General features: G+C 39.6%; 1 protein-coding gene across 11 annotated transcripts in view; it reads right to left on the bottom strand.

The window, feature by feature from the left end:
• Positions 1–12804, bottom strand: part of ptprdb (protein tyrosine phosphatase receptor type Db) — a 150521-nt gene that overhangs the window by 49764 nt on the left and 87953 nt on the right. For all 11 annotated transcript variants that reach the window (XM_069167777.1, XM_069167778.1, XM_069167779.1 and 8 more), the window contains exons 7-8: positions 4389–4534; positions 2008–2149 (exon numbers count right to left, since the gene is read on the bottom strand). In XM_069167777.1, the coding sequence (XP_069023878.1) occupies positions 2008–2149; positions 4389–4534 (288 nt within the window). The remainder of the gene's footprint in view (positions 1–2007; positions 2150–4388; positions 4535–12804) is intronic.

The raw sequence follows: 12804 nt of genomic DNA, 5'->3' as shown, positions 1-12804 counted from the left end.
TATAAGCTAGAATATTAACTATTTAGGACTTTAAACATTTACAATTTACAACTTCATGTTTTCTATTCAGACACACACAGCATTTTTCTCGAACCATGAATTATACAGTATCCGTCTATAGAGTAGATAGTAAAGTATATAATTGCACTCAGCTTCATTATTATTTTAGCCGTTGCCAATCACAGCCATTTACTGGAAACCAAGATTTCAATTAGCCTGGTTCTAATCCTCAGTAATTAAGCTGGCTGACCTTAACACCGGATCCCTCCTGTCTGACAATCAGTCAAGTCAGTCACTGGAGCTGTGTCTTTAGAGACCCACGGGGGACAAGGAGACATGACTGACAAGACTATGTGTGTTTGCGTGCCTGTGTGAATGTGTGTGTGTGTAGTTAGTAAGTGACATTTGGACTGACAGTCTTTCAGGGACTATTAGCTGCTCCCAGGTGGCCTCTTGTTCATCCGCAACACAATGACTCCTCAGAGGAACAGAAAGAGGCTAATCACTACATAAAGACTCACTGTTTTAGATTGAGGATACGCTTGGGGTTGTGTGGGTGATGCCTGTGTGTGTGTACGTGTGTGTGCGCGAGAGCTTGAGTGGTTGTGTTCTCGATAAAGAAAAAGACAAAAGATGAGTGGATTGGAGCTTCCATCAAGAGAGGCAGGGAAAATCAAAAATAGATGCAAAAGAAACCTAAGCAAGAGCACATACAGATGTACACGAACTGGGCATGTAGAACACACACACACACACACACACACACACACACACACACACACACACACACGACCATGTGAGACAGGAAAAATTCTGGATGGATGGAGCGGAACAGCACAGAAGATGCAAAGAGTGGTCTGATGTGAATAATTTAGAGGTTGCTGTGTAGTAGACCTAAGAGCTTGTCGAGAGACAGAGAGAGAGCGTGTGATATAGAAAAGAAGGAATGGGTATAAAAAGAGAGAAAAGGGGAAAAGCAAAATAAAGAGTAAAAGGGAAAGGACTTGGGGAAAGAGAAAAAAAACAACCCCGACAGAGAGGACAGAAAGACATGAGACTGGAGGAAGAACTGAAAACTATGTTATTACCCCTCAGAGAGACAAGAAGCAAACAGAGAGAGAGAGAAAGACAAAGCGACAGAAAGAGACGAGACGGTAGAACAATAGGCTGCACATCCTTTCCCCATGAGCATGTACTGTAAAGGCAGGCGATGTGATTATCCACACTTGAGTGACTTCACTCAATAAGACACTCTTGAGCTTCAAACTACCGGTACATAATGCTCTCCTAATGGACTGCACTAAAACTAACATCACTATCTGCATTAATGGACTCTCGCTAACACTAAACAATCGACCGTGGTGGACCCAGACTCACACTTGCATATATATCCATATTTGAAGAAACATCTCCTGAGCTTCCAATTTCTCTCGCATAAGTACTTTTAAAGTTAAAGGAAAAGCGGCAAAAAAAAAAAAGCCAATGGTCAGTTCATGCTTCTTTTTTTTTTTTTTTTAACTAGTTATACCCTTACATACAGTATGAAGCATGCATTACCAGTGTATACGCAGTTAATGAATGATTGATAAGGATATTAGAGTCAGAATCAGATTCAGTTATATACAATTAGGCACATGGACAAATCCTCACAGTGTGTTTAAAACTGTTTATAAATGTGTTCACAACTCATGAGCTTAAAAGATCATTTTTGATCTGGGAAATGGTAAATTATAATTAACAAATATAATCAATTATAACTTCATATTTCATCTACCAAAGTGAAATATTGTCAAGCATTCATTATTTTGTTTTGTTGTTATTGATGCCTATTAGTTAATCACGTAAACAATTACATGTAAAATGCCCTTTATATCTACTTATAATTATGTTATTGTGTATTGTAGTGTGTTATAAACAATTTACTAAATGTTTGCATTGAGATTATAAATGCTAAATTAAGTGTGTGACATTTATGGAAACACAGATTGCATGTGTGTTTGTACTGACCTCGTAACACACTGAGCCTGGTGGAGGCAGTAATCTCTCCCGCTGAGTTGGAGGCATGGCATTCATAAATTGCCTCGTCTCTGGGGGTCCTCAGTGGCTGGATCCTCAGGACTGAGCCGGATCCATCGTCAAATTCTATTACCTGTAATTGGGAAAATATGTTGGAAGCAGTTAAAGTTCATATTTCTGTTATGGATCAAATGATGTGTAGATTTAGGGAAGTTGCTCATAGTTTAGTTTTTCTCCATCTCTTTGGGATCTGATTACAATCTGCTGTTACTCAAAATGCAGCAACAACAAACTTTTCACAAAATCTCATCTAAACACTTTAAAATACTGCAATGTGTTACAGATAAAGCAACAGATGAAAGGTTCAAATGTTCAGCTAAACATTGGACACTAACATTGTTTGCAGGTCAGTGATCAACACCAACTTTCAGACATAGAAATAATTTCAAGACCTTCTCCCAGTTATTTAATTTACTGAAGAAAGCTGGATCCAAAATGAGAGATCAGTCAATACACACAATAAAAGAGATTATAAATAAAATTTACTGGAGAAATGTTTGACTGCGATGTACAAACTGCCCTTGAATATTTCTCGTCTTTTTCAAATATGTAATATCTTTGGATGTTTCGGAACTACTGGATAGTACATTATATCTCCCCTTGCACAAGGTAAATACTTGCATGTAATTGATCTGGATTCTGAATTCTGGGAAGGTTTTTCACTGAAATCCAATAATATAAATCCCACAAGTCCTGACCGACAGGACAGCAAAAAGAAATATACAGCAAGTAGCCCAAGCTTACAGTGTATAGTCTGGATTAAAAAAAAAAAAAAATCTCCCCAAGTGATTTAATCACAAACAGAAAGACACCAAGATTAAATTAAACCTAGGAGGAAACTCTGATTTATTAAAGTGGAAAAGTACCCTAAGCTCAGGGCTACTCGGACTGAGCAGGAATGAGGCTGATTCAACATCTCAATGAGTGACTTGTGAGGTGGGGAAATAAATCAAAGGTTACGGCCTTCGGGAAACTAATAAGGCTGATCGTATAAGAATCTCATATACTGCAGCTTGAGGCATCATCTGAAATATGAAAGAGTTGAAGCCGATAGCTTTTCACACACCTGAAAAACCTTTGAAACACAAATAAACAAAAGAGGGTCAACAGATTAAATCTTTAAACGAACAATTTTGACTACATATGTAAAATTTTCATGTGTCAATTACATAAATATAATAATAAATAAAGTAAATAGAGCACAAAGAGTCCACCTTTCTCCCAGCAGGTGCTATGATTGTCATCAAAGGAAAAGCACTCATGTAAACGATGACAGTCATGATGGTTCTGTTATATTTAGACAAACTGAGTGAGTATATGCATGTGCATTACCAGAGCTCTGAGAAGGACTAATTTGAATATATGACAATTTATTTTCATTACTAATAATCTACCAAATATTTTCTTGATTTCCGTCCAGTGGTTTTCAACAGATGGGCGGCCATTTTAAGTGTGTAGTAGATAGAGTTGATGAAAAAAAATAAATAAGTCAAACTTTTATTTTGAAATCTACAGAATTTCTGCTGCTCATCGACAGTCCAAAACCCAAAGATTTTCTGTTCTCTGTCACATCAGACAAAAAGCAGCAGATCCTCACAACTCACGAACTGGGACTGGGTCATGTTGGCATTTGTGCTTGAAAAGGTATTTAGGTTTGACATCTTGGGAATAAGCTTATTCACTCTCTTGCTGAGACTTAGACGGATAGCACTCTTATATCTATCCATTAAATATGAAGCCGGGATGTGGTTAGCTTAGCTTTTCTTAAAAGTCCAGCACAAACAGCTAACCTAGCTCTTTCTATAGATGAAATATGGGCCGACAAGCACCTCTAAAGCTCATTGTTAACATAACATTAACATTTATATCTTCTATGTTTAATCGGTACTAAAAAAGAGTAAAAATCACATTGTCTCCTGGCTCCACTTGCATCATCCAATATTCAAATGATTCCTTTATGCAAGAAACTAGTTTTTAGAGCAGTTGCCAATTAATTTGCTGTCAATTTACTAATTATTATTAATGTTTACAGCCATTTTTAATGTTGCTACTTTTACCAGTCAAAACGCATGTTGTAAGAAAAGTTTATAAAGAAAATAATGAGAAGAAACACTAATAGGGTCTGACAACAACAGCAGCAATATCCTGTTCAGTGCTCTGTGACCACTTTTTGCAAACACCACTGTTTCCACAGCCTCAGAGCCTCTGTTGTAACTCTGTTGTGGAATGTTAACCTTAAATTTCAGCATGAGAAGATCTCACTGTTGAAGATATTAAGTTTCAGTTTGTTTTTCAGTATCTCAGTATCGTACCTCAAATCTCTGGTTGCTGACTTTTTTGCCTTTCTTGTTCCAGACAATCTTGGGCTGGGGGTCTCCTGCAGCCTGGCACACAAATGAAGCCACTCCCCCCTGGACTCCTGTTTGGTCTTCTGGGGTTCGTGTGAATCTGGGGGGCGCTGTATAGAAAAGATGGATTCAAAAAGTCAAATTCACACTTCCAGTGTTAGTCATTGTGTCAATAAATACAGGAAGAAGTTGCGATGGACAGTTACACAACAGTCTTCACATGACAACCATTCGTGCTGCCGGTACTATTATAATAATAAGCCTTCACACACACATGAAAACATTCTGTACTGGATTACCATGTTTTCCTGAATGCACTTAATCTCTGGGATATCACTCAATATACCACAATAATCTGCCACTCACATCTGTAACAGTTACGTTTGAGATCTGTGTCGTACATGTCGTGAAGGACAATGATGCAGTCTGTAAAACGGTCCAACATTCCAGTTGTTTTAGTATGCGTGTACTTGTGTTACAGTGTGAACCACTCTGTAAAGTACGTGAACACCTATAGCACATCTCTCAGGTTAGATGTGCATGTGGGTGGCTTTGTGTCTGTCTTTTTTTCTGTACACGTGTGCACGCTCTACCATGTTTCTCCCTCTGTCCCTGCACCACCAAAGAAGCTTAATATTTCTGTGCCATAAAGGATTTATGAAGACTTACTCCTGACATGACCACTAAAGCCCCTCGTTCCGGGGACGCCAACAATATCATAACCACAGCCTCCGCTGAATTGTGACATCACGATATCAAAAAGATTCGGGACGTCAGTCACGGCACGTCACCACCAGCTCGCCTAATGGCATTCCAGCCAAACCAGAAAATCCCTACTTAAGGGCTTACCGCCAACTGCCCTGACAAAGGGAGAGAAATTGCTTTTTGCTGTTTAAAAGAAGGGAGGGAGAAAGGGAGAAGAGCTAAGCTCTTCAGAGTAGGGGAGGAAAAGAGAGGGAGAGTGTGTGTGTTGAAAGAGTGGGGAAAAATGAACAGAAGAGCGAATGAGATAAAAGGAACAAGTGAGAGAGACAGATGGAGAGCAGTGGAGGGAGAGAGGAAGATGAGCAGGAGGTGGATGCGAGAAAAAGAGAGAGGGAGACACGGAGAGTGAGATAGAGAGGGAACGAGCCAGATGTACTGGCAAATGCAGTCAGAGAGCCTCAAGCTGCCCAATCACCTCTACACCTCACTGGCTCACTGCCAAATCTACCTCACTGACTGTGTGTTTGTGAGGAGAGAGAAAAAGGAGAAAGACTGTCTGTGTGTGTGTGTGTGTGTGTGTGTGTGTGTGTGTGTGAGAGCTTACTTTTCCATTCTTGCATTTGCGATTAGTTGATTAAATAACTTCTCGAAAGGCCTTCAATCATTGACAAAAGTTTCAATAACCCATTAATCATTTAAAAGTCATTAACAAAATTAAAAAAAAAAAAAAAATCCATTCACCACGTCCGGCCTCTAAATTGCGAGAACTTGCAGATCCTATTATGTAACAAATACTCAAGCTCTGGGAAATTGTTTCAGTATATTTTCACTCCTTTTGACATTTGGTATCCCAATTGATTAATCGATCAAGCACAAAAAAAAGTCTGCAGGTTAACAGACAATTGAAAATAATGGTTTATTTGCAACTATAATACATACAGCATATCATTGCATGCACAATTTCTACACGCATGCATAATTTCTACACGCATGCTATTATCGTGTGTGTGTGTGTGTGCGCGCGATGAATGGATGAGTAAATGCGTGTGCACCTCTGAGAGACAGGGAGAGGGGAAAGAGGAAGAATGATGAGCTGGAGAATCTCTCTCTTAATCCTTTTGCTAATCTCTCCCCCACAAAACAAATGAAAAGTGTAAAGCCAGCAGATCCATACTAAAAGGCATGGTAGATCTTTCAATTGCTTTTCTTTTTTTTTTTTACTTTTCCCCCTTTTCTTTATCTCTCTTGCCCTGATCACTTTTGTCATACTGTATATCTGCTGATTAATTGTCTGAGGCTCTGTCTTTCTTATATTTTGCATCTTTATCTTTGTACCCCACTCCTGATCCTTTGCCACTGAATCCCCCCCCCCCCCCCCGCTTCACAGCTGCTCTCCTTGCTCCCGCTTTCATCGTCCTCCTTGTTACTCTTACCCCATCTCCTCCCTCCAGCTCTGGGGTGTTACATAAGTCTTCCTGTCACATTGACTGACTTTATGTAGGGAGATGGGGGTGCAACCCGTATGCTCCACACTTCTCCCCAACTCTTTCTCTCGCAACTCTTTCTCTCTAAAATGTCTCTCCTAACCTCTCTTTTTCATCTCTCATCTTTATTCTCTTTTCCTTGATTCACACTTATCTCCCTTCTTTTACTCCATCCCTCTGTTCTCCTCCTCTATCCCTGCTCTTCTTCTTTACTCCCTCTGGGTGTCCTTACGGTTCTGTCTTTTGCCATGATCATTAGTTTTTTTTTTTTTTTATCATGCTGCTTGGGAGGATTAAATTGACATTTGGGCCAAAGGAGGGGGAGCTAAAGCTCAAAAGGGCACTGAAATTATTCTTACGAGAGGAAATGGATACCTGCAGGTTTATCATTTCACAGATATAAAAGGAAGTTGTTATAGGAGGGCAGTTTGCAGGAGTCACAGCTGTGGGTGCTGGTCCATGTTACAAGGTGTCCCTCACAGCTTCTTTTCCCTGATGATGGCCCAAGATGGAAGTGACAAGAAACTACTGAGTGGTCCACACAGAGAGATTTAGATGGAATTAGACAGAGCCACGCTTTCCCCTATTGATATGTGTGTGTAGGGTGGAAGGAGGGTGGCCTACATCACTATATAGTGGAATCTGATCTACACAACAGATGGCAGGGATTACACAATCAGCTACCCTCTCCGCACCACTTTCGAGTCACGTCTTAGGACGTGTGATAAACTTTCAGGGTGAAAACGATCATCTTCACGTTTTCTTCCTTTTTAAAAGTAAATGAAATTGAATAGCAGGGAACAGCTGCGTCCTAAAAATAAAAATCACAACATCAATAATTCTGACATCTTGATACATGCTATGCCAACATCGATTTCCAGATGAAAACTGGAGTGATGACAGATTCTGACTAATGACTGTTTTTTACTTATTAGTTTTAATTTGTAATCTGTCACAAATGTAACCATTTTTGGATCCGGTGTGATGTGCTGATGGATGTTTAGTGGAGTAGCACTTTGAAAAGACAAATAGTGAGACATAAAGGAAGCTAATGGCCCTGTGTAGGAGAGTAGGGAGGCATACTGTAGCTGGCAGATGCTGTCTTAACCTAGAGGGACACAGCAGGAGAGATTGAGTTTGTGAGAACAGATGCTTGCACAAACCTTCAGGGAGTATGATTTACGGATATAGAGTATTAAGATTGGGAAAGTGAATAAATTGAAGAATGCTTATATTTGGCAAAGACAAAAAAATGGAAATAAGTAGAAATTATATAAATCATTGTTGAAGTAGAGATTTCAAAGCTCCTATTCTTATGAATATGTGGTGAGCAACACAAAATGATTAAAATGTATGTTTTATCCAAAATACGTGATGACTGTTTTTAATTCAGAAAAACTGAGCAAATGGTTAAATGAATCCAATTTAATGGTCTAATGAGAATTATTCTGTTTCAACTTAGTTAATGTCCGTTAAATGAAATGATGACGAAACTCGACATTTGTGTAATGTATTTTAAAAATCATTGTTCTAAGTGATCTGAACTCATTCCTAAACATCGTTTGGAAAACTCTGCAAAATGTTGGGAATGACGTGCCCTCAGGCCTCATCTTGCGTGCCCTCAATCACTTTAGCTGATCTGATGCAACAAAGCATAAAGCAGACAGGCCGATTCAAACAAATCAAATCAACAAAAAGCAGTGGATTGAGCAGCACAAAATGGACCCACTCTGATACTGAGGCATCAAAGTAAAGAATTAGGAAATAAATCATTTAACAATGCCGGATAAAATCTAAGAGGAAAATTTGGTATGAAGAAGCCGAGATTTCTTTGTGAAAAGACATCTGGCTAAAAAGAGCAACCTTTAAAGGTAGCTGAATATTTGGTTGTCTCTGCTCACGGACTGAAATGTGAATTATTCCTCAGAGGAGGAAGGCGATAGACAGTTATTGGGTGTTTCTGAGTGCGTGTGTGGACCTGTGCTCATGTGTATGAATAGCTTTTGTGAGTGTTCATGTCTGTGAGTTTGGTGTGTGTGTGTGTGTGTGCTCATGTCAGTAGTCAGGCTTCTACTGAGCAATTGACAGTCCTTGCTGAGGAAAGACCTAGCAGCATAGTATTGTGTATGGCTGTGGGCAGTAAGCAGATCACTCCCTGAATGAAAACTGAATCAAGCTTGTCACACAAGTTGAGGAACGGGGCCAATATAGCGGACTGAGCCAAGGCCACGATAGTCAGCCTCCAGAGTGGGCGGGCAGCTGGCCAGAACCATAACTTAAAACACATTAACATCAAACCGACACATTAAGAGCAAATTATCAGCCGCTTGCCTCCGTCCTGGTAATGAAATTGGATTGCTGTGGCCAATAAACACAGAGAAAGCTATCATCCCTCTGCAGAACACAAGTGATAATTGGAAAACATTTGGCAAAATGGGCTACTCCAATACATTGAATTAAATTATACACAATTAAGTGCCACACAATTTGATAAAACCTCACATTAAAATAAGATGTTATTTAAATTTCACAAAGATTAAGTGTCCATTTGAACTGTGTCTCAAACAAAGATGCAGAATTGGATTTTTGAATTCAAACACTGTTTTCTTTTTCTCATTTAAAACAGCATGTTTCTGACTTTCAAGTGTCACTTCACTGCAGCACACACAGCAGGTCTGTAGTTTTCTGGACAACCCCCCGCTGACGTCACAAAGCATTCCTATGACATCATCATTTTTACACTGATGCAGTAGCAAAAGATAGAATGCACTTTTACTGCAGATAGTGATGCATGTCTACCACCATATGGCCACCATAGTTGCAACAGGGTCTGGCTAGTGCCGAGTTAATCAGGGTTAATTTGTTAGGAACACAAGGGAAGGAATTAATCAAACAGGATCTTCTTTTCTACACAGGTCATTAGAAACACATGGGCTACCCACTGGGTACACAACTTCACTGGGTCAGAGCTGGCTTCCCATAAAGAAGAACAGAGCGTTTTTTTCTGTGCTGGTCGCTGTGCATTACTTACAGACTGCTGCTCAGCTACGCTACAACTAAGCTAATGCTACCCAGCCCTCTTCACAGACGAGTGCACCTGCTAAGCTAATGCTAAGCTAAGGTAGTCAGATTTCGTTACTCACAGATTGGCGCACAGCTATTCTGGCTGCAAATATCTTCATCCATGCAGCACACTGAGGATATTCAGCTGCAGAACGGCTTCACTTTTCTTCTCATTGACATGGACTGTCCTGCTCTCAGGCAGATCTGTCTCATTCATGGTTTGACAGCATCTTAAAAATGAAGAAGTCCAAAGGGTCACCGAGCTACAACCTGAATACGAGCGCACTAATTTGAATGCGTTTTTAAGCTCTACCAAAATAAGAATATTAACAGTAGTTCTCTAATGGCAGTGTGAGCAGTCAACAGTTAAAATCATACCACACAACTTTGATTGACATTTTAATTTTGTGTGAATGACTTATTCTTAATATTTATGACGTGACCCATTTCTGTCACCTTCTGTGGAGAGAAATTTGGACTGTTGCACAGCTGATAGAAAGAGGTCATCAAGCATTTAAAATAGCTTTTTATTTTTAAGGTTTAACGTTGTATTCTGGATGAGCTGACAAGTCATCACTGGAGCTGAATTTGAATACAATACCAAAACTCATTCCAGAAAATATTTCATGAATTATTTAGATAATGGCTGGAATTAGTTGAGTTGATAAGTGGCATGTTAATTAAAAAAGAGATATGCAAATTTTTTATACTCCAAAATCAGCATCACTGTCGACTATTCTGCAGTGTCAGAGCAGATTTCTTCTCTCTAATTTCCAATAAACACCGTATAACTCTCCCAATGTCTTCAGGGGAAAAAAATGCAGACAGCAGAGAATATCCCCAAAATATAATTTTTTTTTTCCAGGATACAATTTTATGACGTTTCCTGCCCTGACCTATAGTCAGTTGTAAGGATAGTAAATCCTGCAGAACCATTTTCTTTTTGAGGAACAAAGTCAATGTATAAAGATCTTCTTTGGGTCACTTTTGACCCGTCAGCACAGTAAAGAACAACCATTAGACTTAGAAAGGGAAATACAGTTAATTAAAGGACTAATACACATTTGTTTTCTAGCTTTCGATAAATGTTAGGACTAGAAGCAGGAGAAACAACTTGCTTTAAAAGCAAAGAAACCTATTCACCTGCACCTCCAAAACATAGCTTTTGTTTTCTTACCAAAATTTAAATGGAAAACTTTAGGTGGTTTATATGACCTGAAAAAAACCCACTAATTGCTGTTTTAAGACTTTGGTTTATGTTTACGTTGAAATAAACCATAGATAATGTGTTGTTTTAGTTAACTTTAGATGTACCTCTCCAGTCTTTATGCTAAGCTAAGATGACTGACTGACTGCTGTTTGTAGCTGTATTTCTATTTCTATGCTGCTGTATCTTTAATTGTGCAGTTAAACATAGAAGAAAAAAAAAGGGTGAAATAATCTACACAGAGCTGACTGGAATGCTGAACATGTAACAGTTGAGGCCTCTTGGTCATTTGATCATCACTCCCCAGTCAGAAGAAGACATCACCCAGTGGCCTAAACTGCCAAGAGCAGGTTTTGACACTTTGTCAACCTTTGAACTGTGGTTATAGGAAAAAAAAATGTCAGACAGGATCTTGCCTTCTTTTTGCTCTTTCTGTGAGTAAAGCACCAGCAATCACTCACAGAAAACAAACAACATCCATCCATCAGAAAATAACTTCTCTTTCACACCCTTAACTGATCCCCAGGGCAGAAGCCTTTAAACTTTGTGACCCTGCCTCTTCATCTCATTCCAGTGAATCCTGACGGTACTTCATCCATCAGCATCAAGGAGCGGAGAAACTTGCACGAAACTACATACTTATCTCAGTCTAATCTCTTGTCCATGATAAGTGTTACACATGCCTGCATACATGATATAAACATATGAAACAGACAACTACCAACATACTTACCGAGAACCAAATATAACAAATAAAAAACATTATTGTGTGTAGCTTTATACACAAGTGTGGGGCCTGTCAAAGAGCACACTGCAGATGTCTATTGCAAATACTAAAACTTAGGATAAAAGTGAATAACACTAAAAACAGGGGTCATGGGATTCACAAAAAAAAAAAAAAAGTGTTCGTGGAAGAGTTTATTGCTTCTTATAGCAGCTCAGACCCTTGACCTCAGAACCTGAGGAAAAGCTGAATGAAATACTTGCAGGTAAACAGAGAAGACTGGAGTCCCAGCAGGTCATATTTGGTGCCTTGCTGAAGGGCTCCCAAAGTAAGCAAAAATAGCCATGGTGCCATTGAGAGAGATTGAGCCAACCACCTTTTTAGATTCCAGCCAGCCTCAACCTCAAGGCCATGCGAGTGCAGGCAATATGGTTGAATATTGACAGGTCAATCAGTCACCACATGAGCAAGTTCTGTGTTTTCAGTGGTGTACACAGGCCTCATACGTCATGTATGAAAAGGTCATATTTTCAGTAACTGTAAAAAACAGAAAAACTGGTTGAATTTTTGTTGATTCCCCTGTGTTGTTGTTTTTTCTCCATCAAGCTCTGCGGATCAGGAAACTGGAAAAGCTCAGCTTTTACAACACATAAATGATGTGGGGCAAGGTGAGGGTAAAGAGTTTCCCATTACCAAGAGCCTCCTTAGGCAGAATCCTAAACCACTGCTGCTTGGTTTTCAAAATGTACAGTCTGCTTACTAAAGCACAGGGTTGCAGCTCAGCAATGACTCCCCGACTGTAAGCCTCTGAAAAATGAGCCGTTATGTTGTGTTGTGTTGCACGTATAAGGGGTTATATTTCAGTAGGACTTTTTATTGTTACAGTCGAGCTGCAAGGGGAAGGAGGACAGCTTGTTGGTTTTGGGGCAAATGGGGGTCAGAACAAAGAACCCTGTTGTTGCATTGTTCCCCATCACGCTGAATGATGGGCGGAGAGAGGCAGCTTCTCGCACAGGGCACCTCACTGCGTACATGGAGCAGTGGCCTAGTTTGTGACAGGATCAGGGCATTACTCTTAATCCACCAGATAGATGTCATATACATGCACGCGCACACAAACACTCTGAGAAACAACAATGGTGGTGAGAGGGAGCAAAAGAGAGTAAAGGAGGGAGAATTTAAAAAAAAACAACCTAA

This window comes from Embiotoca jacksoni, unplaced genomic scaffold, assembly GCF_022577435.1.
Source record: "Embiotoca jacksoni isolate LCO1_2020_lvr unplaced genomic scaffold, fEmbJac1.0.p SCAF_4, whole genome shotgun sequence".
Taxonomy (NCBI): Eukaryota; Metazoa; Chordata; class Actinopteri; family Embiotocidae; genus Embiotoca; species Embiotoca jacksoni.
Note: the sequence above shows the minus strand (reverse complement) of the source record. Positions and strands in the feature narration are given on the sequence as shown.